This window comes from Anomalospiza imberbis, chromosome 7 (genome assembly GCF_031753505.1).
Source record: "Anomalospiza imberbis isolate Cuckoo-Finch-1a 21T00152 chromosome 7, ASM3175350v1, whole genome shotgun sequence".
Lineage (NCBI taxonomy): Eukaryota > Metazoa > Chordata > Aves > Passeriformes > Viduidae > Anomalospiza > Anomalospiza imberbis.
In genome coordinates, this window is record NC_089687.1 from 11486028 (window position 1) to 11513065 (window position 27038).

At 42.6% G+C, this 27038-nt stretch overlaps 1 protein-coding gene and 2 long non-coding RNA genes across 3 annotated transcripts in view; 1 reads left to right on the forward strand and 2 right to left on the reverse strand.

The window, feature by feature from the left end:
- The window catches only part of LOC137476935 (uncharacterized), a 280782-nt gene that overhangs the window by 229831 nt on the left and 23913 nt on the right, over window positions 1-27038 (forward strand). The window lies entirely within an intron of this gene.
- LOC137476921 (uncharacterized) lies at window positions 9917-11377 on the reverse strand. Its single transcript, XR_011000690.1, has 2 exons — window positions 11243-11377; window positions 9917-9993 (listed from the first exon to the last, which is right to left on the reverse strand). It is a non-coding gene; the product is annotated as an uncharacterized lncRNA (long non-coding RNA).
- On the reverse strand, window positions 13898-26949 carry EAF2 (ELL associated factor 2). Its single transcript, XM_068195383.1, has 6 exons — window positions 26761-26949; window positions 24355-24449; window positions 23541-23677; window positions 22633-22778; window positions 19110-19376; window positions 13898-14740 (listed from the first exon to the last, which is right to left on the reverse strand). Exons 1-6 carry the CDS (start codon window positions 26861-26863, stop codon window positions 14694-14696), a joined length of 795 nt encoding a protein of 264 aa, XP_068051484.1. The 5' UTR covers window positions 26864-26949; the 3' UTR covers window positions 13898-14693.

Genomic DNA, 27038 nt, shown 5'->3' on the forward strand with positions numbered 1-27038 from the left:
TAGAAAATCAATAGGAAATCTTTGCCTTTGTCACTAGCTACAGTGAGAACCTTTGCCATGCAAACACTCCCTTCTTTTCATGTGCTTTCAACAACGCCACTGCCTCCAGTTTCTCTTTGCACCCAGGCACTCTGCAGATACACTCAAGAGCCAAGTCAACATCTCATTCATGGGACAGATGAGGCAGAATAAAAAGAAGGCTGAAAATACACCTCTCTTGCAGAAGGGAAAGCTGAAGTCTTGTCATTCCGCAGGACAAACTGAGCAAGCAACAAAGACCCTCGCTTTCCTCTGGTGACAGCCCCGGTGAATTACAGCCCCAGGAAGCCAGCAGGGATGCAGATGCACGCTGTGAGCACTTGGGCTAACAGAGCAAACTGCCAAATGGCAACGGACAGAGAACGTCCCCTGTGCTCTGCAAACAGCAGCTGACGTTGCTTCCAAATCCCCGCTCCAGCCTCCCAGCACAGAGCCTGCCCCGCAGCTCCCGTGCAGCAGCACACACCTTGCCAGGGCTGACGGCTGGGGTTTAGCTTTGCTTTCAGTGCCACTGCCTGGCCAGCCCGGGGACTGGCGTGTGCTCCGTGAGCCTCGCGTCTGCCCACTGCAGCAGCGGTGTCACTCACGGGCTGTCCTTCTTGCCGAGCTCACCCCAAGTCACTGCTGCATCAGGGATACCCAGGATGCTATCCAGCACGCAGGAGAGAATGCTTCTTCATTGGCATCCACATTTGATGGATAAGCCAGGCTTTTAAGATTATGTTATACATATCTTCCAGATATTTCATTGCTCCTGACCCTTGCTAATCAAGTCCTTACAGAAGGACCCCTCAATTTCCCCATCAGCACATTGAAACATAAACAACTATAGTCACCAAGCCAAGTCCCTCAGTTTTAAGGAAAAAAAAAAACAAAAAAACAAAAAAACAGTGCTTCCCAACATAAAGACCTCACAGTCGCCACCAAATCATGGGGCACAGCTGCAGCAATTTTTCCCTCACCCTCCAAGACTTTTAGGGCTCGTTACCCAACTAACAGATAGATAGGATTTGTCTGCTAGGAGCTTTTCCCCATAAGACAATCTATCTGCAGTTCAAACAGAATAGAACACAGCAGGGACACAACACAACTGAAAACAGCTTGAGTCTGGCACTGTTTGCCTCCGAAAGCAGGGCTGCCTCCCAGTGTCCTGGAGTTACACAAAGCTGTGTGTCAGAGGTATGTAGAGGACGATGCTGAGCACTTCCTCCTCAATGAGGAAAGGAAGGCAGCCCCTTCTGGGGGCTCGCTCCCTATCCTAAAGCCCATCTGCAGGATACAGTCAACAGTTTTAAATAGTTCTTTGGAAATTGCTATCACTCCACTGTTCTTCACTGAGGTGCAAGCCAAATTCTTCCTGCAGGTGGGAGCAGCATCAAACTGTAACTCTACAATAAGAAAAGTGTCAGTGAGTCCTCTCAGCAGTCCAAGTTTATCAGGATGAGGACACAGAGGTTTGAATGATGGCTGAGAAAAAAAAATTATCATAATCCATAAATTAGTCTGACCTCAGACAGTTTAAGACTTTTTTTCAGGCTTTTTCAGTCAACTCTGAGTCATTCCCTCCTCCAGGCCACACTACAGGTCCCATTTTCTTTCCTAGAAATTGTAGTGATTTAAACAAACATCACTTTCCACAAAATGTGTCACATTTTATTCTGAGGCTGTCAGAAAAATCCTTCCTTGGAAAATGTTCTCCGTCTTCATTTTTGCCCAAAACAATTCACTGAACTCAACTCAGACTCACAAATAATTTTATTTTGCATAACTGTATTTTTCAGTGAATTCATATTCCTCAGAAGGCGTTTCCCCCTATGCTAATCATGTCCACCACTTTCTTCTTTGATGCAGTAAATAATAAAAGACAACTGAACAAGAACAAAACACTCCTTTACTGCTATACAAGTGATTCAACATCCAATTTTTCATGTCAGAAACAGGCTTCTCAGACTTTCAGAGACATGAAGCTACTCCAGAGAGAAGAAATTACTTGCCTACAGTCACACCAAGCCAATGGCAAGGCAAAAGTTGTCCCTTGCATTGCAACTCTGCTTTACCACAAAACACCCTAGAGAGGAAGAGATTTATTTCTACAGTTTCCTGTTTTTCAACAGAAGCACCACCACAGGGGGTCCTGCCAGGAATAGTCATCAGCAGAAATGCTCTCTGGTGCCTAAAAGCACCAGATGCAACAACTGCATTGTGCAAGATGTCATCCCCTCACCTAGTGAGAGACAGGCATCGGAGCAGAGGGCTTGCAGTGCGGGAAGATGGCACAAGGGTGGGATGGGAAGTGCTAGTCCCTTCCAAAGGCACAGAAGCAACGGCTCCATGATATTCATTCTGCATTCCCACAGTAGTATATCCAAAGCTTATGCTTAGGCAAGACTTTCATTATCAGTGTATATTAGCCAAGAAATGCAATTCACTTGTGTAAATCTCCTATTTCTCACTGGTTATTTAGCTGCCTCGCTCATTGAAGACCATCTCCTTCCATGCAGAGTAGCAGTTATCAGGGCAAGAATGTACCGATGAGATTTCTTTTTGATCCATCCATCAGACAGCTACCATGAAAACCTCTTCAGGCTGACCCTGAGTAAACTGAGGGAACAAGGATGCAGTGCCCCATGCCCTGTCCTAACTCCTACAGCTCTGTGAAATCTCAGCATGAGATTAGCCTCCTTGAGAGGCACTGAATTCGGGAGGCTCTTAAGTGCAAACAAGATCTCTATTGAATACCTCCACAGACTCTGTGGGCATGCCTGCATAGACAGGCGCAGGTCCCACCAGTCCCAAGCCCTGACCTGCCTGGCGCAAGCCCAATCCTGCCTGGAACAGGAGCAAGGGGAGCGCAGCACTGCCCGGCTCCCGCTCGGGGCAGGGCCCGGCTACTTACCCAGCCCTCAGCCCCGTGCCTGACGGCGCGGTGTGCCGGCACAGCACATCCCTGCACCTTCGCCCAGGAAAAGCGCCCTTCCCGTGGCTTCCCGACACCAGTGCGACTGGGACGTTTTCTCGCCTGTGTTCTCATCGTTAGCATTCTGCTGAGCAGAACAAGTCCCGGGACTCCCGAGGCCTGCGTGGCACACGCTGCCCCGCGCGAAGCCCTCCCACGCCAGAGCCGGCAGTCGGCCCTCAGCGCTTTGCCTAGCTGGCAAAGCACCTGGGACCACGCTGGGCTCTCTGCCCCGAGCTGAGCGGGTTGAGAAACACCAGTCTGGAAGGGACAAAAGCCCACGTTACCGAGTGAGGAAGGGGAAGGGAGCACAGATACAAAACCCAAAACACTGAGGGGTTTTCTGAGCGCCCGCCTCTCCTCCCAGCTCCTGGCAGGCCGGCGGGACTCGCAGGCTGAGGGAATCTGTCTGGTTGTTCTCCGACCACCGACTGCCCTTGGACGCGCCCTCGCAGCCGCGGTGCGGCTGTTTCCCAGCCCGGCTGTGCGCCCTCAGCCGTGCCCAGGAGGTGGCGCCGGCCCGTCGGCCGTGGCCGCCCTGCCGCCGGCACCTGCGGGGCACGGAGCTACGGCACACGGGGAAATCCGCCCTGTCCCCGGCCTGTCCCCGGCCTGCGGGGGACGGGAACATCCAGAGCAGGGCTCCCCTGCCACGGGAACGGGGGGCTCGGGAACGGGAGTGAATGTGGTCACCCCGGCATGGAAATACCAGGTTGTGTCAGGGCAGGCTGCAGCGGGCAGGGTTGACCAGAGGCCTGAGGAGAGCCGGACATTTGCTGCTGAAGTTTTGGAGCGCCGGCAGGGAGCAGGCCAGGGCCCCGCGGGTGCCAGGACCTGCGGCCAGGAGGGTGTTTATCTTTGCTCTGGGCCCGGCTCTCTGCACTTTCCCTGCCGCTCTCATCAGTCGTCACTGCCTTTAGATCTTTAAATGGCTGCTGAGCCATTGCAAAACAGCTTCATTGCCAACCTGGTGCTCTCAGGCTGTGTCAGGAGTTCTGTGAGGGTGACTGTGGGATGAGGTGCTTGCAGCAGATCTTGGGAATTGCAGGAATTATTTTCCTCTTACAAGCAACAAAAATGCAGAGTAAAATCATAGAACCATTAAGGCCGGGAAGGACTTCTAAGGTCACTAGGTCCAGCTGTTAACCCAGCCCCACTGAATCACGTCTCAAAATGCCACATCCACACGCCTTTTGAACACTTACAGGGATGGTGATTTCACCACTTTCCTGGGCAGCCTGTTCTAATGCCTGCCCACCCTTTCAGTGAAGAAATTGTCCCCAGTATCCAACCTAAACCTCCCCTGGCACAACACAAGGCCATTTCCTCTCATCCTGTCACTTCTCACTTCAGAGAAGAAACCAATCCCCCACTTGGTTACAACCTCCCTTCATGTTGTTTGCAGAGAGCAAGAAGGTCCCCTGGGAGCTTCTTTCTCTCCAGGCTAAAGTTAGGCGTTTTTATGTGTCTGTTTCTTTAGAATATGTTTTTCTTTCAAGGCTTCTTTTGGCAAAGCAGTCCTTGGGACTCATGGCAATCTCTGGTGGAACTAAGGAAGGAAGTAGTTCCCTTCAGGATTTACTCTCATCTCACCCATATGTAGACATACATGTCTAAATCAACAGCAAGGTCTAATTTCTCAGCAGTGGCAAACAACATCACAAGATGAACTGAAACATCAAGAGTGCTTTTAAAAAGGGAGTTGGAGATCCCAAACATGGCATTCTTCAAATACAACAAAACTTTAGGCAACTCCTGAGTCTGGCACCTGGCCCTGAATGCCAAGGCTTGTTATCCCCACTGGAGGAGAAAGGCAGGGGAAGGTCCTTGAGAGTAGGAATTGGGGAGAAGCAGGGTAGCAAAGCGTAGAGTCATGGCTCACTGTGACCTGGCAGGCAGTCGAGCCCACTGCAGATGGGCACATGCAGCTGCCATCTGAGTGTTTGTACAGCTGTTTCCAGAGTTCCCCCGGGGAAAACATGTTCCAAAAACCTCCACTCTTATTTGTCTTTCTTTTTTCTGTCCCTGCTAGCAGTCCTCTTCTAGGTGCCCAATCTCAGTGTCTTGGATAGAGGATCTGGTGGCACCCAGGAAGTCATTAAGAAATCCATTAGTAAAAGGTCTTGCTGTGGACTTCTCCATGGACTAGTTGTGGGAAGCCCTGTGAGCTCTCTGAGTTCTAATCAATAACAATACCAGCTCTCGTGGGGCTGCTTCCCATCCCAAGCCCCAGAGGTTCTGTCAGTCTCAATCTGAGGCTGCGGAAAAATGGTCTGCCTTCCTCAGCAAGCTGTGGCTACACAAAAAGAAAAGCATGAAGCATGTAAAAATAACAGATTTGAGAAAATTGTGGGAAGAGGCCCCAAACCAAATAGCTTCATATTTCTTTGCAGACCACAAGTCCAGAGAGTCAAACTATTCCCAAACACAGCACCATCTCTTGTCTTGCACACAAATGCCACAAACTGTTCCCCCAGTGCCATATGCTGAAACACCAGTTTTAAGGGAAGTTATATATTCATGTCACCAGTATTTGACTATAGCTCTTTGGGAAAAGACAAGCTCCTGGAAATGTCTGTATCTGGAGGAACTGAAGCTTAAGCAAAGGTTTGCCCAGAGAGGGTACAAATGAAAGTTGGGGGTCAGTCTGGTCAAATAGGTTGAACTATTCAGCATGCCAAGTTTAGGCTTTTAGAAACCTACAAGCACATGAAATACAAAAACATTTACCAGTTGGGGTGTCCTCTAATTGCAACTGAAAAAAGAAAAAAAGAAAATCTGAGGAGAAGCTCTAGCTCAACCCATGTCCAGGCACCAAAACCTCCAGGAGAAGGGGGACTCCCAGAGCCTTTATTCTCTTCCCACTGAAAGTCCAGCTGTGCTAGTGCATAGGGTTGAATGGTCCTGCTGGTAATCAGTAGAAGAGTGAAGTGCAGAAAGACCAAACCACACCAGTCATTCAAAATAAGCTAAGAACAGGGACTGCAGACATCATTGTTCATTTATTGAATCCTCCTGAAAATTAATTTTCCATGCCCTGAAGAAAGCCCTTTGGATATTTGTAAATTCAAGTTGTCATTTTAATCAGATGGAAGTCAGTTAGAATTTTACAAATAATTTAAATAATGGCCAGAATTTAAAATGTATGTTCCTACTCAAGGGCATTTAAAGCCATTGTAAATGAAAAATGAAATGTATCAACCATTTGTCCCTTGCACTGAACAAGTGGCCTTCACTGAACAACTGCTGTGTAAAAGTTGTCTTTATCTTGCTGAAGCTGAGACCAGAACCTACAGCACCAAATGCTCTTTCTTCAGAGTGTATCTCAGCACAAACACACACACACACACAGGAGAGTTAACAGCAGGCCTTGCTGACACAGGAGTTTATCTTAACACAGCTAATGCATTACCAGCTAATTCCTGGAAATTCAAAGCAGCCAGGTCCCAGACCCTGCTCACACGTGTTGCTTGTCATAAGAAGCCACACTTTTGTATTTCTGCATCTGTTTGTTAGCGTCACTGAACAGGTAAGCTGCTTTACTGCTAAAGGTGCCCTGACCGTCTCGGTTCCTCCCAGCCCCATGTCAGCCTGCTACTCCAAGGAGTTATTTTGGTACTGCTGGTTGCTAGTAAACAGCCATCACACTCTAGGGAGGCTGCACCATGGTTGGGGATACATAAATTTTACACTGTCCATAGAGGGCCTCACAATTAAGTATTTAATTGTATCATACCCTGAAAGCCCAGATAAAGTAATTTGAGAAAGCAGTGCTCTAATTTCCAATTGTTTTGTTGTTTAAGAGCTGGAAATGTTAAAAGCAGGAACAAGGTTCTAGTCAGACAAACGTCTCTCTGCAAATTGCCAGAGACAGACAATTAATACTAAACTGTCATTAACCCTGCATACAGCTTTACAAAGCAGAGTATAAAGTAATCTGAAATTGTGTCCTTGCCAGTTTCATTGGGACTTGCCTTTTCAATACGAAGACACCAATTGTTTGAAACAGCTCCTAATGAGTCATTTTGGGCCACACATAAATTGTTTCTGCCTCAAGGGATTTGACTGTCAGATGCAATAGCAACAATGATATATTCCTGGTTTGCTTTATATCACTGATTTTGCGATGTCTCTGTCTAAATCCAGACAGATCCAGGCCTGGGATATCATTTTGGCAGGGTGGCCCATGATCAGAGTTAAGATGTTTCTGCACCTTTCAACACCACCTTGAGCTTTAACAGAACCAGATCCATTTCCTTCAGGACAAATTGGGAGCGATACTTGCCAGTTGCTGGGGTGGGTTAGTCAGCACAGCCTCACCTAATCCTACTCACCCACCCTTTGTTTGTGACTCAAACATTTACACTTTATGATTTTTCTTTCCTTGTGGACAGTAGTGCTGGAGGCTGGGAGACCATGCTGCTGGGTGGGTTATGTCCTGACAGGACTGTGAGCTTGGATGTGTGACTAACTCGGACCCAGAGGGAAAAGGGCTACCAGGTGTGGTTTCCAAGGCTTGTCTCCCTTCTAAGATGGTCTTTTATGCTTCAAAACTGGCACCTTTTTAGGAAGGCTGGGCCTCATTCCTTTGTCAGAAGAGACATAGTAATGACGTAAAATACTCTTGCATCAACTTAAACAATACAGAATAGCTACATGAAGGGTAGAGTGAGAGACTTGTGGCATAAATACTCTCTTGCCATGAGAAGGGAAGAGGGAAGCTCATGCTAGCATGTAGCTTGAGTGTCCTGATTTCACTGGAACTGGGCTTGTGGCAGTTTGGGAGCACTGTAGTAGCACAACAAGCTGATTGTGTGTTAAATTGTGTGGCTCTGTCACCTGAGCAGAGTCCAGCAGTGAGGATCCCTGCTGTTGAGCCACTGCACTACCCAGAACAGTCACCTCACCTTATTGTAGGATGACCAAACTATTTCCCTCCCTGATGAGCACCCTGCCAGTATTCCTGTGAACTGGAAAACTGTGAGAAGTGCCAAGGCAAGCAAGCTTGAAATTACAGTTTTCATTTAGCTTGGAAAACAAAATTACTGTCTATACAGTCTATCCTTCTTGTCAAAGAAGCACAAGGTGAAGAAAACACAGCTGTGAGGCAGCCCCTTGCAGCTGAGCATCTCTATCAGGCAGGAGGTCTCTGTGTGGTGTGAGCTGCTGATAAGACCCAGGAGACTCACAGCTACCACACAGCAGGGAGCAGTTTGTAGCCTCAGCACTTCCACCCAGCTGCTTGGGTGTTGCTCTCAAAGTCCCAGAAAACATCAGACCAATCCATCATTGCCTTCACACACATCCCATGGACACTGGCTGTTTGTCAGCCTCCCATCACAGAGTTTCTCCCACTGAACAGCAGCTGAAGTTACCTGGCAGAAGTAATTCTCCTGTAAGGCACAGATAATCTCACATGTATTTTTGTTGGGTTTAGGGAGATTTGTGCAGCATGAACGTGTACTGTTTCCACAGGGTGGTGATTTGGATCAAAGTCTCTGATGTAACATGGAAGATTCTTTGGCTCACTCAGCTCAACTCCACAGAATTATAAATATAGGCAACACATTATTAAAAATTTAACAAGTTTCTCTCTTGGGACCCTCAGTTATTCACCTGTGAGTAGCTGTTGTTTCATCACCCAGAAGGAGTCAAATGGAAAGTACAAAGGCAGAGATGGGTTCTAATCCTTTAGTAGTCAGGTTTTTTTACAAAATAATGGGGATAAAAAGTCCCCACTAAGCTCAGTACACTCCTTCCAGATGGTAGTTTCTAAAATGTAGTCATTGTGGAAAAAACTTCTTAAATAGTTTATCGGTCTTGCATCCTCAGTTAAACATAGCCACAGCCACGGATCATCACTGTCCTTGACAAATGCCATGTTGGTGAAAGCTACTAGGAAAAGTCTGACTTGTGAGGGGGGAAAGACCTCAAATAAGGGAGTAACACAAGTGTAGCTGATAATCTGCATGGAGTTTTCCCCACCTGCATTCAGGTCACATTTGGCAAACATTTTTGATGACCAGCATTTCTAACAAAAAGCAGATATAAAATGTTAGCTAAATGTCAGCTTTCACACATGGGAAAAAAAAGAAATCAGAAAAAATCCCAAAAGCCCAGGTCATCATGCGGCATGGGAGTGGAAGTTATTCCACACTGTGGTGGGAGAGGATCATAAGGCACACAAACATTTCCAGCAGAATCGCTGAAGGACAGATAATTCCAAAATAGTTTGTTGTGCCCTCATTGCAGCAAACTGGCACAAACGTTTTTATTTGAAGGGGGAATCTCAATCAGACACTGGCCTTTAAAACAGTCTTAACTTTTTAGGAACAGTTCAGAGTGGTAGATTTTTTAAGGCTACTATAAACACTTGGATCAAAACTCTGGTAAAAGCCTAAAGCTTTTCATAAATTGCCAATGTGCAGAGAGTCAGGTGTAAAAAAAGGTAATTGGATAAGGGATGAGTTGGTATTTTCATGCTGCAACCTGCTCCCATGTCTCTCTGAGAGCTGTATATGAGGATGTCCATGAGTAGTTATTCCAAATCTGTAGCAATGAAAAGGCACAAGGAAAAAGGGGGGGTCTGCAGAGTTTATTGGAAATTCAGCACATCTTAGAAAAGGTACATTCAGTTAGGAGAGCTCAAGTTTAATTCTGCTGGTTGCTAAAAGGAAGCCATTGTGCAACTCTTTTGCAAGAGCACTGAAACTGGTAGAACAAGATGCGCAGCATGTGGAAGTGAAACTAAAGATATTAAAGAAGAGTTTAGGTTGCTGTTGGGTCTTCTTTAATTAACTTTTTAGGACATCCAGCTTTCTTGAAACTTAAACAGCATGAAGAAGGCCTCATCTCTTAGACGGAGCAAGTAATCCTCTGTCATGCGTAAGCACTTACGAGAACAAGCCAAGCTGCTCAGCGCATGGGAGATGAGAGATGGAGAACAGGTTCTGTAACAAGGGCCCCTGTTCAAAGCGAGTCAAGAGAGGTCTCAGCAGCTAACTCACCAGGTATGTGTTGTACATCAACAAAGCCTTCTCTGTTGCATGAAAGGCTCCTTCATCTTTGCCTCTAACCTCCATTCCTTTCTGACCACAGCAGAGGGATTTGCTTTTGAGAGAAGGAAAATCTGAGAACATACTCATTTCTTCTATGGATTCAGAAAACCACAGAAACAACTAGAGCCCAAGCCTTTGCTGTTCCTAGCAGATGTGGCACTGGTTTTACACAAACCCTGTATGAAGCTGGGATTTCTGTTTTGGAGCTGAGTAGTTCTCCATGCCAACGCAAGCCTTACCTCTGAGTCTGCCCTTCAGGAGCTTGTCTCCATCATGAGAATCTGCAAGTGGGGAAATAAACCCCATAATAACAGATGCTTTAGGGACTTCCATTACTTCAGCCCACTCCTATGCATATATCTGGTAAGCAAGGAGCTGCTGCCTTGGGATGCTACTGCTAACCAGTTAACAACCAGGAAAAGCAGATACTCTAGTTTCATTGAACTGGGCAGAGTAATAGCTGAGACACAGAAGTTTTTCTATTCCCTCTCAGATGTGGATGACTACTTATATCATATTTGAGGTCTAAACTGTGAAAGACATTATCATTTCTCACTTTTTTTTCTCCTCATTCCAGCACATCTTCACCTTCTTATTGCATTTCCCCTACATTGATCAAAACAGCAGGAATATATATTTTAACAATATTCAAAACTCTTTTTCCTCATTCTTATTTTTACATGTCCTTAAAAAGCTTGTCTGAAACCCATATGTATCAAGACTGTCCTTAGCACCTTATGTGGTTGGCTGAATGACCTCAAAAAGTGGTGAGAGAAGGAATTCACATGTACTGCAAGCATTCAGCCTAGAAACTATCATGACACAAGTTATCTTCTCTTTCTTCCTCTGAGCTTCTTCATTTCTGTCCAGCTTATGCATCCTCATCTCTTCTGTTTAAGGAGGATTCAACCATCTGCTTGGCTGGGCACAGACACCGTACTGTAGAAATTCTAAAGAAAATTAAAACTGTTGGCCAGAAATTATTATTTTTTTGGCTAAACATCTTGATTACCAAATCAAAGTATTACCTGAGATGATCTGTTCATATTTGATTCCCCAGAAATCAGTCAAGAAAGACCAAACAAATAATTCTTCTTAAAAATACTGTGGTTCTGTTGTTAAGGTGATGCACTGGCTGTTAGCACAGAAGTAACTTAGTAAAATCCTTTAATCTGAAAAATTATTATACCCTGCCATCAGAAAACCCCTAGTATATGGCAATCCCAGTGTTTATCATGGGATACAGTGGTGCCAGAGCTACCCTGAAGAGATGGCCCCAGCCTGTCCACATGCCCCAGGGCGGGATTCATGAAAAACAAGAGGATAGAGTTCTTAAAAAAATTGGAATCTGCCAGGCAAGGTAGGTACAATCGGTAAACGCACATAATCCCTATTTCAGGAATTAACGGGGGGTGAATACTGCAACCTTGAAGTAGTTACCAGACAAACTGTGCTTGTACCAGGTGCCATGGAGAGAGAAGGGGCAGGTGGACTGTGGCTGCAGTGGTCCTTAGCATTGAAGACTAAAAAATTCTTAAGTTTTCAGCTACATTAGGAAGGTATTTTTGATTTATCAGTATGAGTAATAAGCAGCTGTTCTTCAGCTATACACAATAGCTTCATTATAATGTCACAGAAAAATATATAATGTCACAAAAATGTTGTTCAAATGTATCTGCTGCTTAGAGATACACACACAAATGCTTTAAATCTCTGGATGTAAAGACAAAATAACTGAAAGAAATAAGATAGAGCCAGATATATTTCTAGTAATTTTGAAAGAGGTACTCAGAGGTTGTAGGAACAGTGGTCATGGAACTTACAGCTGTTACTGATTTTATTACTTTCTAGTTAAATTGATATCACATGAATAAAACTGTTTTTAAGGGAGAAGAATAGAATTTTCAAATCAGGGTCGGTCCAAAAAAAGAAAATAGCTTGAAAATCTCAATGCAATTCCCTTCTCACACGTGCCCTTTGGGAACAACCTGCACTAGGACATATGGAGGCTCAGCACTGCTTGGGGCACAGAGCCCCAGCCTTAGGGGAGGAAATGCCCCCTGCAAGTCATAAATGAGACCCTTGCCAAATCTTCTGCCTGAGAAGAGGCTGCACAAGCTCCTTAGCTCACCTGCTGATGTTTGACAGGTACATGGATAAGGGAGGAGCCAATCACATATATTTGGGCTGGAAATGTCATGCAGAGCTTTATTCTTTAATGCATTTACATGTTATCTCCAAGAACTGTTGGAGAATTTTATCTCCTGTTGTGTAACTTAAAGGGAAGCTTTCCTGTATTATCACAACTGTGCATTTGACAAAATGCCTGACTAGCCACTAACCACTCTGTACTACATACTATACAAAAGCTTCAATAACATTCTTCCCTTCCTAGAAAGCTTTCAACCCAAAGATCATATCCTAAAGATAGGACAGGATTAGTCCTGAGACCCAGGAACCTGGAAATCTCCTTTACTCCCTGAGCTATATTTAAGCACCTGTATACATGTGAGCACACTTATATACAGACTGCACTCAACAGTTTGTCACTGAAGGAGTGATTATAATCCATGAATACATGTGCTCTGCATGATACAGATTGTGGCCTGGCCAGTGCTTCCACACATCTGCTCACTTTGTACACCCTGAATGCCCTGTTATTTAGGAAAAACAGCAGCATTCTAGTTGGAATTACAATTTAGCATCATCCTAATGGAAGACTTTGATGCACATGAACCACTGGGGACAGAGGGAAGGCAAAGAGAAGACATTTCAGCTCAGCACTCTGCATTATCATAGACCTCTTTATTTGGCACACAGGGCTGCTCCTTAGTGCTAAGGTGCAACATCTCAGCTCCTCACACTGCCCCAGCTGACTTTATCAGCAGTACATGCCAAGAGCCAGGTACTCTGCTGCAGTTCCCACACCAACAGCTAGGATCTATGAGACCTCAATCCTCTTTCCTTCAAGAGTTTCCAATGTGTTACAGGGGTTATTACATAGCATCCTTCCTCAAGGTTGTGCATTAGCCCTTTTCTAACACCTGCTCACCCATGGCTGTTGAGTTTTTTCCTTTGAGTACAAACACAAGAACATTTTGCTTCTTATGATAGCAACTTTAGGAAGCCAGAAGATTAAGCTGAAGATTGAGCTGCGACTTGGTGCAGAGCACGAGGTCTGGAAGCATTGGAAAGCAACATTTCCCATATTTCATTTCATTTCCCATTTTTCACTGGGCTTATTGGAGCAGAGTTCAGAGAATAAGCTCTTCTAGTACCATCTATTGTATACATTTACTGAGTGTGCAGTTTTTTCCATGTCTGCGCATTCAGGCTGACATATGGGATTCAATCCTCAAAGTTTAGACACAGAGCTGTGATCCAACCACTGCAAGCCAGCAAAGGAGACTTCTGTGCAAGACTGAACAAACTTATCTTGTCAGAACTCACCCTACAGACATTTGTTACAAAACTCCTCTAAGTGTTAAATTACAGGATGAAATTTGGAGTCTGATCCTCAGTTCTTCAGGTCCTGAAGTATAATTTAAAATGTGGAAAAAGTAAGATCTTTTCTTGTCTAATATAGTATTACTTCCCACTGGCATTTGGATGTAATCTGTAATAAACATTCAGTTGCATCACCATAAACTTTTGGCAAGCTCTTACGAAGGGTCACCTCAGTGTAACAAAAGCAACAAAGATTTCAGGCTTGTAGACAGGATGGAGAGTCCTTATTAGCTTTTATTTCACTGCTTTATTTCTTTGCCTGATCCCTTCACTGGCATGACTACTTTAGGTAGAAAATTGAATTCTTAACCAGTAAAAACAGAATCTGATGCATGAAAATGATAAACATTTGCTTTATTAAATTACTTTTATACTTCTACAAAGAAATTTTCTGATTTCCATTACAGAATTAAATGAAGGAAATTCCATTGCTGTCTCTGCAGTTACCTAAATTTAGATACAAAAAGGTTGTAAAAAGACTGCCCTATTCAAGTTACATAAAACAGGCAGAGAACAGACAAGTTCCCTTAGGAATCTTTCTGAGGCTCAGAAATATATAAAGTCCCATTATATAATGAAATTAAGAATTCAGCAATGTGTTGAACAATTGTAAACTGTAACTGCACTAGTGGACCACATTATTCAGCAGTTTCCTTAAAGGTATGAACTGTGAACTGAACTAGAAGTGTAGCTGACACAGCAGACCTCATTTAGTTGTTCTCCCTTTCTCTCCCTCCAAGTCAAAGTTGTGAGATCAGCATTTAAATGATAGGAAGGAAACTTGCCTCCATAAATATCAGAAATTTCTCCATTCCATAGCTATTAATATAAAGTAACTAGCTGTTACGAATCGGTTTCAAGTAAAACAGGTGGCTGAGGCAAAAATAATCAAAATCAGATCATACACAATTTTACTGTAAATACAGTAATTTGAAAGATAAACACATAACCATAGCACTGACAGGATATCAATGCTGCTGTATTATAGACGTGATGTGTCAGTAGAAAATTAGGATGTCTATTATCAAAATTGAGGACATTCATTCCAGTCTCTGGTAATCTAATCTTAGTGCAAAACACATGCTAAGACATATTTAGCAAAAAAGGTGATACATTTAAGGCCAAAAAGTTGTTCAGTCATCACTATCGCTTCCAGATTCACTCAGCTGCAAGTCATTTCCTAGAAGAGAAAGAGTCAACATATTAGTCATTTTCAAGGAAATAATTTTCTTCTTTCATGATACTCCCTTTCCAATTAAGGCTTACAAAAGCTAATAGCAAACAGGTAAGGGGGGCTGGACTAGATGATCTTTCAAGTCTCTCTTAACCCAAACTATTTTATGATAAAATAGTAAGTAGGTGCCCACAGTGACAGAACCTTAGAGAGATCACTTTTCTACAATTTTAAAATCTTGGCAAGGAAGCCATTAGCCTATTTGCACAAGGGCATTTATTTAACATCACCAGATCACACAAGACAACACCTAGCTATCTCTGTCACCCACATTTTCGTGCTTCACAAGTGGAAAAACTGCTGGTGAATGCAGTTTTATGAAAAACAAGTTGTTGGGTTTTTTTGGAAACACATCTGAATGCTACTCAGCTGTGCTTGAAAACAAAGTGGTGTCTCAATCAAGAAGAGCAGCTCTTTGACATACCACTTAAAGATGTATCAGTGACCTACTATTTCAGACTGGTTTTGGAACAAGTGAGCAAACAAAACATCAAAAGAAATTTTACAAAGCACTTTAATTTGGTGGCTCTCTCTATATATTTCAAAATGAGGAAGTAAAAAAGGCTATGCTGTGCTTGCTGTGAATGTCCATAAGCTCAGGGGCTGTGAGGAAGGGAATCTTCCCAGGATGACAGATAACTAACAAAAATATACAGCAGCATGCTCTACACAATCTACATCATATCTAGCAACTTCCCACACGTTTTTAGGAGTCTGTTCCAACTGGTATGCTTTTACCCACACCTCCCTTGCCAAACAACCATTACAAAAGAAAAAAAAATCATCTCAGGCTGTGCAGAAATGGCCTAAAACAAAAGAAAAATCACTGAAACTGAGAAAACTGAGCCAACACACTATTTTCACTTGAAAACCCCACAAGACTCAGATTGGATCTTTTATTCTCAGGCACATCATTTCTGCCAGAACACTGGAGTCTTTAACATGGCTGCATTTAGCCTTCCTTTGTTTTCCACTGTGTCATCAATAAAGCTTAGAAAGTGGTACATGCTTCTCTGCAAAAACAAAAACACTTTCTATAAGAACATTGAAGATGGTTGTTTCCAAAAATGTTTAAAGTATTACTGTAGACAATTTTTTTTCTTTCCAATCCTCTATATAAATAAAAATTTACAGCCATACTATTTTAAGATAAATTTTAAAAGCACTTTAGAAAGAACAAAATCAAGTTATTTGTCAATAATTATTCAGAACAATGTAATATCCTAAAATATCTTTCAAGACAGAGAATGGTGTTGGTAAATTTAACTCATGTATTTATCACTCAAAGGAGAACTACAGTGAATTCTTAGAAATCCCAGCCCTGTTATGCACTAGCTACTTTATGGGAGGACAGGGAGTGTGAACAAGAAGATAACCTTCCAAATGGTGTTTCTGCAGCCTTCAAAAGTTATTTCAACATGGTTAATAGAAATTACACAAACCCTGTAACACCAGCCAAAAATACCAATGCTTGTGAAAACCAGCAGATGGGAAAAGCAAGAACTCCAAGTTCCAGAGTCAAAATTAATATGTTAGGATTTACTTCAGGCTAAACTTTCCACCTCATTTTTGCAATCCTATCTCCAAAAAACACCTTCAGAGAGAGGGCAAAATAGCACAATCTAGAGCTGGTGGCTTTCAGATGGATTTAGTGCCAAGATAGAAAGCTCATTTAATGAGGACCCTGAAGAAACATCTAGACTATTGTACTTATAAGGCAGCAAGTGAGGGAGAACTGCTGAATTGTTTTCATGGTGCCAGCCGCTTATTAGCAATATTAATTGGGGAAATAGATTGCACTGCCAATTACATTTCCTATGTTTTTAAATCGATTAATGTAATATATTCAACTGAATTCTTGCTAGTTATAGGGGACAGGGAAACTCATAGGAGTGATCACTGTTTCACAAATCCTAGTGGTCACACCAACACCAAACTAATACAAAGGAAAATTATTATTTGTCAAAGTAAAAGAGTATGTTTGTACCAGCACTAAGCATCAAAAGAATTGAAGTTGTGCTGAATACTAAATACCTAACACAAGGCCACAGAATAGCCCATCTATGCTGGGTTTTCTTTGGAAAGTTACTTTGTTTAACATAACCCTTGTTTAAACAAAAAGTAGACAGAAAGCAACATATGATCAAATATTCATGAAGAACAGATTCATTAGTGCCACCATTTACAGACTTTGTTATAAGCCTGTATAATCAGCTTCTCAAGGTAGAAAGGGGAAGAAGCAGTGTTTTGGGAGTGAGGGGCAGTCTTGAGCCCCAGATCCTTGAAGAGGTAGATAAGTATCTGACAGAAGTATTTAGTTACCATGCTCTAGACACCACCTCCTCCATTTTCCAAGTTCTACAAAATCTAAGCTGTGTAATTTCTACATGCAACATAAAACTCTGCTGTCTAAGCTTCCCCCGACCTGCTCAGTGCACCCAGAAAGTCAAAGAAAAACTTCACTAATTACCCAGTATGGCCCTGATTCTACAGAGGTGCACAAAAGTAGTCACAGACATAAGCACACACCTCAAAGCAAGATTAGACAAGCAAGCAGCTTGTGCTGACATTGTTGATTCAGTATTTTATTTTTGCAAAACCTTATTTGAGAAGGAAGAAATGACTGTACAAAATCTGACTGAGAACTCTTGCCATTCAAAGAAGAACAATGTGCTATCCGTTTAGTTTCTCCAGGTTTCACTCTCCTGCCAAATTCCCTCAGAAACAGAGCTAGAGAAGAGCAATCTTGGAAGTAGCTGGTTTGATCTTTAACTAGTGGAGGTGTCTTGTAAATGTTAACTGCACTGGAAGTTTGGGATGGAGTTGTTTTAAGCAGTAACATATCTGTAACCATAATAGAACTAAATGGCAATAATCTCAAGAACTGGGCAAGCTCAGGGGCCTAAGGTCACAGGCAGAGGTTCTACCTGTCAACATGGTTCTCAAGCACCATCAAGCCACCAACTTCTCCCTGAAACAGTCATGATGTTGTCATGGTTTAAGCAGCATTTTCTCCCTATACTGGAACTGGTGGACTTGGCCACCTGTATTTGTATTTCTCACTAGAAGCTTTGCCACCTGAGATTCTGTCACTGGGGATAAAGCTTAATCAAATTTTCATAACAGTTTTATTTAAAGTGTGGAGAATGGGAAATTGCATTTGTCAGTAAGGGTTGAAATAAGTGGCACTCTAATGTTACACAAATGGTAAACATGAAGACATTGTTCTCTGCAGTGACAGTAAAATGAAGGCAGCATTTAGTTCTCTGCACACAAAGTTACAGGACTTTTCACTTTGATCTTATCTGTTACTGCAGTGCATAATTAAATATCAATGCATGTTATTTAAGTATTTAAATACTAGCTAAAAAATAGAAGAAAGAAAAAGAACTGTCATTCATGTTATCCACTAAGAAATGAAATAAAAGTAGATCTGCCAGAGTCTAAAATTTCAGTATAACAAGTTTACATATAAATGATAAACCATGATGATCTTAGGCTGCAAACCAGGGTTGATGGAAATCTCTTCAAACAAGGTCTGGCAGCTAAGCAGCTAATTAAAAATGCAACCATTTTGGAAGAGTTATCATAGCTGAATACTCACTTCTACGTCTGACTACTCCTGATATTTAGGCAGTGAACTTAAGTTTCTCTGCCTACTGGGATTTTGTTTTTTATGTGAGAGTTTTCCAAATTTTCCTTCTTTTGAATACATTGACCATTCAATTCCAGGCTGTGCAGCAACCCCTCTTGAGCATCACAGCTACTGTTCAAATTGTATTTTTAGTTGCCTGAATGTGTGGAATAAGATAATACCATGTGAAAGCAAATCACCTCCTTCCTTATATGCAAGGGACAGTTTTGCCATGTTGGCCAGTGGAACACTGCCATGAATAATTGTAACTGACACAGCTAAGAATACACCATCTTTTCTGTAACTCAGAGTATTGCAACCAAAGTATCCTTCCCACAGTTCTATCCAAGAAATGATAAGCCTGTGTTTAGGGAGTGCCCTGTTAGTTCAAGTATCTTCAATACAAAATTACTGTTCTCCACTCCCAATGTATAGAACTGGGAGGAAGCCAGAACAGCTTAGGAAATATTTTCAACTGCTTCAGCTTTAATTTAATATCTCTGTGAACCAGGAACCCTCTAGCCCAGTGTCTAATTCAGCCTGCTGCTGAACAATCAAACCCCAGCATCACTTCCCACAGTTTTAATTATAACAGAGACATACTTAAAAACAATATGGTTTCCTTTCAGAATCTTGATGTCTGGAGTTGTGCACTAAGAAAAGAACAGCCTTTGTACTTACGTAGTGTATTCATCATATGACCGCTGCTCTCTTGGGATCTGTTATGACTGGCATCTTTGTCAGGAACAGCCTGTTGTGGTATGGCAGACACAGTAGGCTGAGGCTGCAAATACGGCATCGACATAGGAAGAGAGGGCTTCATTTCCTCATCTTCAGAATCACTAGAACTATTTTCACTACTTGATGAAGAGGATGAAGAACTTTTAGAGTCAGATGAACTGTCAGAGCTACTCAGCTGGTCCATGATACTGGCTTCTGCTTTTAGCTCTGCAAACAATATGATTTGTTTCTCAGTTTATGTTCATCATAATTGAAATATAAGGAAGATGGAAAAAAGGGGGGGGGGGAAAAGTCAACAGACATCAGGCAAACACTACAGCAACTTTAAAAATCCCCAGACCAAATCCACCAAAGCTCTCCAGAACAAAGAAGAGGGCACAAGTGAGTATCCAACCTGTCACGTGGTTTTCTATTCTCATAGCTTGAGCACTTTCTCCCTTTCAAGCCAAGTCTTAGAACAAGGGTGACTGTGAACACAGATGCTTAACCCCACATTCCATGGGGTAATGCATCCCACATAGCCTTTAATTTCTGCAACTAGCAGAAAATGTTCTGTGTTTTCTTTAGCACCCCAAATATGGCTTCAACTGACTAAAAACTGCAGTTACAATCCACAGATCAGTCACTGCAAGATGTCTGCAGCTGCACCCAAAATGCCTGCCAGCATTACAATCAATACACTTGTTTGGATCATGTGACATTTTGCCCAAAATCAACTTAAGCATGACAAATATCCAAAAGAACAACCCAAAGTTTATATTAGGAAGACTTCTCCAAATCCTTGTTTCATTACAGATTTGGAGGTGCAAATAATGCTGCACAGTATGCATTCCTGATATAAGTTCAACATACAGAGGAAGTTAATCTTTGCAGAAGGGTACACATAATAATTGTGCAAAACACGAGTGCTGAGAGAAGTCCGAAACAGACCTGTGAATCATAGTGGAGGGAGGACTTGAGGAGTTATACAGGGTGCAGAAGTTCATCACTATGTAAGATTGTAGCTACCTAGACATTTGTTAAGATGGTTTTACAAGCTCTTAGAATACTTCAGGAACAGCTTTGATATAGCAGACACAATAAAGCAAGAAGGAGAGTAGCTCATCTCTCTTCAAATTTACCCAGCACAGAACAGGTTGAAGGTGAAAGTCACCAAGATGCAAGACAGTGCAAAGCTTAAGAGAAGAAGGGAGAAGGAATAAAAAGATTAACCTTCAACACAAACTTCCATGAAACAGACTCTAAGTTATCAAAGGCCAGTCTAAAGGAAAGGCCATCTTTATCAAAGGCCAGTCTGAAAGAAAATGGTGTTCAGGAAAAATGGCACCTGAAAGAGTGCAGCTATGGCTACACGGACAAATTTACCCAATGCTAGGAAATAAAAGAACAATGAAAGACTGAACTACTCAAATATAAGGAAAAATGAAGGGGAGGAGAAAGAAAATAAGAACTGGAAGCATATAAGCATCCTTCTTTTACTAAGGACATGTATAAGAGAACATGATCCACCACACATCTGGACCTGTAAGACACCTAACTGAAAGACACCACTCAAGTCCTAAGCATTCAATTCCACTCCCTCCTAAGCAATGTCTAATATAAGAAAAATTTTAAGTGAATGGCCAATACCAAAAGTTGAGAAATGAGATCTCTGCCTTGAATTTTATGTAATTTAATCAGACAGGTTTTAAATTAAGTAATTTTAACCAGTGAAGGAAGTGCAGTACATATACTAGAGGATAATGGCAGAATGAGCTTCCCCTCCATCCCAGAAAACAAAGTTAGTAACAAGTTCCAGGTAGTGTACTTAAGCAGGAATAGTCAGTTACACAACCATGGGATGAAGAATGACTAAGCAGGCAACACTTCTAAAGAGTCTGAGAGTTACACTGGATCCCTACACTGTTCTACCACTCCATGCTGTAAGGAAATGACTTGATACTGTTTGGTCTTGTGATACTATAGATGTGATACTATTTGTTCTTTGTGTATAAAGATGAATAGTGCCTGTAAGGCAGCCTTCTTGCTGACGTCAGCACTGCTAAAACTTCAGTAGCTGTGTTTAGGGACTATACTTTAGGAAGTTTTTGGACTTATGGCAAGAAAGCTAAAGGAAATTGACAACAAATCAGGGATTTAGAAAGGAAACTTCTAACGAAAGATTGAACCAACTGGTTTCATTTTGCATAAAGAATGGAAAAGACAGAGCAGTTTGAGTCTGTGAAGGACTGCTCAAAAGCAGCACAGTAATCTGCTCTGTACTTGCATGATAAATACAAAAGTAGTAATAGGCTTGCTGTCAGACTATCTATATGGGAGAACCCAAACAGTAAGGAGAGCAAAGCCCTGGAATGGCTTGCCAGCAAGTACAAGGACCTGTCATTGGAAGGTTCTAAGAACAGGTTAAAAGTTACATCAGAAAACTGACTTTAGGACAGAAGGATGGACTAGATGACTTGATAATCTCTACCATCCTTTTAAAATTTTCAGCATTTTAAATAGTACTCAAAATTGGACTGGCACTACACAAGAGTTTGGTATATTGGCAGTCACTTTAGAGACTTTTGGTGTTTGATACCACCACTCCCCCCAAAAGAACAGATCATGTATAAAAAGCATAATTTTATTTCATGTGCTCAAGTTTCCCTTCCTCTTTGCAACATTACATGAATTCTAGTACTCTTCTGCAATATAGATTGCTGGTCAGAGCTTAAGACCAAAATGGAAACAAAAGCCATCTTCATAATGATACATCTAAAAAAAAAATCTGTTTAAAGGAATTCAGAACAACTTAGGAAGCAGATGTCAGTTCCAGTCAATGAAACTGCCACCTGTCAGCATTTTTGTAGCAAGTAATTACCACCTGCCATCTTCCTTGTCCTCCCAAAGAAAATAAGGCCTCCTATTAAGTGAAATATGAGTGTCACACCAAACCAGAGTCTCTCAAGGAAACAGTACATAGCACTGCTCAAGGGTTGATTTATGCAAGTTTTCAGCTGTCTTTTTCATTAGAACCTCATCTCCCACAAGGCTCTATCTGCTAATTTGAAGTGTATGCTGAGTTGTAAGGTACTGTAACATATTTGCTGCGTGCACAGAAAGAAAAAGGAGCAATATTGAAATGGAAGAGACTTAGTTCCAATACCACAATACAACCAAGCATATACTTGATTAAAGTAGCTGTGGAAGACAGAGTCAAGGAGACAGCAGCAGAATCCTTGGCATTATTAAGCCTAATGGTTCAGCTGTTTGTTTTTTTTTACTGTAGCAAGCTACAAATACTGCTTGTTTACCCACTTGAGCCAGAGTAGTAATCTCCATATCAGTGTAAAGTTGCTTACACAATCAGCTTCTAGTGAAACTCAAAACAAAACAAAAACAACCTACACACGCAAAAACCTCTTAAAAAACTAATTCTTGTTAACAGCAAAATTTCTGAAACTTATGTGCCAGTGGAGCTTACCCCGTTCAATATCATCCATAGGAGAAGATGGAAACGTTTTCTCTTTTGATGGAGAGTTTTTAACGTTGTTTGGAACCTTTGTTGCGTTTCGCATTTGCTGCTGTTGCTGCTCAATGCGAGACTGGACTTTACTACTTCCTTCAGCTCTGTGTGTAAAAGGAAAAGATTTTAAATTACTAGAAGGCAGGAGGCAAGGAAAAAGGCAAGAACACAGAGGATATGGTACCATGGAATTATTTCTCGTGCCTTTCTAAATAGCATAATTTGATTCTTAGGTAAGTTATTATACTCGTAAGTTATTATAGTAATACACATAATATACTAATAATATTAATATTGTAAAGATATATATGTGTTAAAATTATTTTTATACAGTGCTAATAACTTTATAACACCTTGTCAATTGATTTGTATTTATACCTTGCTACCCAGGATCATTGAATAAAAATTCTGCTGGAAGTTACTTATGTGGACTTAGCAGCAGAAAAAAATATTTAAAAACTTGGTATGAAAAAAACAAGCTCTTACAATTACTGAGACCTGTCACAAAATTTTCTTTAATTTCCTCATTTACAAACCAGAAGACAGTAGGCAAGCTACTAGCCAAACAGATCTTTTTTTCCTCCCTCTAAACACACCAGAAAATAGTTACTATTTCTTTCAATAACATAACATGTTTTGGTTAACAAAAAAATACATTTCAATTTCTTCTGCAGTCACATCTCAAAAGATGTGAAGTCAGTTTGCTGAGAAAGCAGGCTTTTCACTCCTTTGAGCAAGGCTAGGTACTTTCTAAAATTACGTTTTCCTAAAATTAGTGCTATGTAGTTATATATCTCAATTTAGACTCATTAACATTGATTTTCAAAATGACTAAAGCACAGTTGTTTCTCCTGTAAATCACCCACCTGGTTTTTTTCACAGTGATGTTGCTACTAAGTTTCTCTAGGCGACATTCTCCAGTATCATGGTTGATAATTAAGATACATTCTTTTAGATAAGGCTTCTTTGAGCCCTTGAACACAGTCACTGGTGGAGTTGAGCCCTATTAAATCAGAAGTCCAGTAAGTGTTACTCCTGTAGTCATTTTTCTTAGAAACAGCAATCCTTCAGTGGTGACAAGTTCACTACAAGTGATCATTTCTAGCCATTAAAAAGGTTATTGGTTAATTCAAATTAGATTCACAGTAGCCATGTCCAAAAGCAGCTGGTGTTTGACTGGAATGGGATTCTACTCACTTAGCTTGGCTGGAAACTGATTAAATGCTTATTTCCCAATATTTTCTTATTTCTCTCTAAGATTCCTCTCATCAAAATGGGTTTCAGTTCCCATATCAGCAGAGCAGTAAAGCATGGCAGGTAGTAAATTTTCCCTTTCCAGTCTTTCCTGCTTTAGAACTGCACTAGAGCAATAAATACCAAGGGGAAACTTGCACTGCCAACATACACATGAAGCCTTTCTGTGTACGCAACACTTCTGGGTCATCCTACAGCATATTTCCAGTGTAGCAAAGACACTTAAAGTTACAGTGCAGCTGTTTAACCTTTGGGTCTTTTGTAATCTTACATTCTTAGAACAATTGTTTTTCTACTCTAAAAATCGCTCAGGCAGCTCTGAAACAGCACCAAAACTTTATACCCTTCCATAGTCAGGATATATACTCAGGAGAACAAAATAAATCATTCCTTTAAGCCCACCCCTCTTCAGCTACATCAACTCACCTCAATATTTGGTAGCGTTATTGTCACCTGTTCACCTTTGCCAACTTCAAGGTCTCCTTCACAGGACATATCAATAGATGCAGGCTTAAAGTCATCTAAATATAAAAACAAACTAGATTATTTACAGGCTTTTCAGGAATCGTATAAATGCAGGCACCACTTAATTGCAGTTGGAGGCTATTAAGTAAAAGCCTTTTTTGCTAGTGTATCATCTAGTATTCCCCTGAGCAGATCATTCCATAAGTCAATAGAAATCAAAGTCAAGCTGCTTTTCTCTGGATTCATTATAAGTGTTTAAATCTTTTGGTTAAAATTAGAAAAACACCTTTAGGTCTTAATGGATTAGAAAGCCAAACAAGCTGTGTTATACTTCAAAAGGTATATTCTCATGTAATTATTTTCAGAAGAATCAATAAATACTTCTTGAAAATGCTGATCCTAAACATGGGAGATGTAGACAAGTGACTGAAAATGCAAAGAACATCAACCCTCAATATGCATTTCTCCGTTTCTAACTTTACTGTAACAAGCATGTCAGAACCAAACAAAAACTTGCTGTTTCAGTATAGTTATTTCTGTTAAAAGTAAAATTCCTTCCCAATTTAACATGAATTTACATTTTGGTTTTTTCAGCATCTAAAGGACTTGTTAAAATAAGTTTCGAACAAAAGATGGTATCGATTTCTGGTCCTTTTCAAAACTCCAAGACATTGCAAATGAGCATGTGTTCAGGCATCAGCGTGGCAGGTCTGTCACATACCATTACCTACAAAGTATTATTTCCACCATAAATATACTGGGAAAGGCTACAGCCGAAACTCTGCCTGTGCCGATTTAGGGAGACAGTATAGCAGCAAGAGGCTCTTCAAGGCCTGTGATAGCATATGTGGGGTTGAGCCCGCGGCCCCAGGTAAGGCAGGGCCAGTCGCACCCGGGGATGCCGGTGCCCTGCCTCGCACGCCGGAGAAGGCGCGGAGGGGACCCATCGGCCGGCACACGCTCCTCGCCTCGCTGTCTGCCCCATCTCACGCTGCTGGTCACTGACGGCGGCATTCCTGCAGCTGGGGAGCTTCCCAGCTCCCTAACTCGGCCTGCAGCCACGGGCCAGGCTGCACAGACCACAGCTGGGAAGCACGGCTCCAGCCAGCACACCAACCGGGCAGGAAAACCAGGCTGCAGGAGCTGGTGGGCAGGGCTGTGCGCGCAGGAGGAGGCTCGCAGGTGACAGCCCCTGCTAACCCTGTTTAGGGCAAACCCCTAAATGTCCTACAGGAATAAGCATATACCTGTTCCAAAGTTTCTCATCAAATCAGAGAATATTTACTTTTATATATGGCCAGTGGGCTGTTAATAATTGAGAAAATGAAGATATTGATACTTCCAATCTTAACTTCTTACCAACAGCTGTTTTCCCTTTTACTCAACTGTTTAAAAAAGTCAGGTGTTGGAGGATATTTCTTCTCTGTGTGTGCATTTGATAGAACTGATGAACATACCAGTTTCTCTGTCTCATTTGTTGGAAAGGAAGAGAGATTTCAAAACAGATTTCAGAATAAATCATCACATTACAAGAGTCAGCATGAAACTCTAAGGGTAGGAGGTACCAGACAGGGTTGTTAGTCCTTTTTAAAATTAGGGTAAATTTCAAATTGCAGCATTTGTTTAAATCCATTTATAGCTTTTTTCCCCCTCTCCTCCGCTTCTACAGTTGGAGACAATCTGCCTAAGTGCCGTTCCCTTTTCTCACAGAGAGCACATTACCCATCTTGCACACCGGACACTCTCCAGAGAACATACGTTCTCTGAATCTTGGGGATATCAGTCTATAAATAACCAGACAACAAAACCAGAAGCTGCAGTCCTAAATTACCAAGGACTATAATCCTGGGAGCATTTGTTTCCTAGCTACCCTCAGAATCTTTGAGCACACACCTCTCTAGATAGTAATTATGTACTCAGGGAGGGCGTACTGGCTCCGTGATTACCACTGCCTGCCTTTAACCTTTGTTTGCTGAATTACACGGAACTTCTAAAAACTGAGCGCAAGGAAAGCAGACAGAGCCACACGTTCAGCTTAGCTCGGCTTCCAGCAGAACCGCAGGGAGACACTATGTAAAAAGCATAAAAAGCGAAGCTAGTGCCCAGCGGAGAGCGAGGGGCAGCTCTAGGATACAATGGCCGTACGTGCTCCCTGCACCGACTAAAACCTGCACTGCTCCCGAAATCCCGGACTAGCACTCCATGGCACTCAGCGCCCAGCTGCGCCCCAGAATCCCGGGACAGAGGCAGCCACCGAGAGTGGCCGCAGCCACCGCCCGCCCTTCAGGGGACTGCGGGGACCGGGGGCCGCCGAACCCCTCCTCGACCCCCGCAGCCCCCGAGAGCTACCCCAACCGCAGCACTCACAGCGGACGGTATGGAAGGCGCAGCGCGGCTGCTTCTCGAAGCTCTCCCCCAGTTTTAGCACCCGCGCCTTGGGGTCGTAGAGCGACGGGACCGCTCCGTTCATTGCGGCAGCGCCTCACACCATGGCGGGCCCTGGGGCCGCCGCCGCCGCCCGCACCGAGCATCCCTCACGCCGCCCGGGCCGGCGGGACCCGCCCACGCGGGCTCCGATAGGCCGCGACGGGCAGGGCCCCGCCCCCGCCGAGCTGGATTGGCCAGCGAGCGCGTCCCCGTGTAGA

What these genes read in the sequence shown, in the direction of transcription:
- EAF2 (XM_068195383.1), bottom strand. Translation starts at nt 26,863, where the DNA reads ATGAACGGAGCGGTCCCGTCGCTCTACGACCCCAAGGCGCGGGTGCTA. An exon ending in TAACGCTACCAAATATTGAG is followed by an intron (nt 23,678 to 24,354) that starts GTGAGTTGATGT and finishes CTGATTTAATAG; the next exon opens with GGCTCAACTCCACCAGTGAC. An exon ending in ATCACTGTGAAAAAAACCAG is followed by an intron (nt 22,779 to 23,540) that starts GTGGGTGATTTA and finishes TTTTACACACAG; the next exon opens with AGCTGAAGGAAGTAGTAAAG.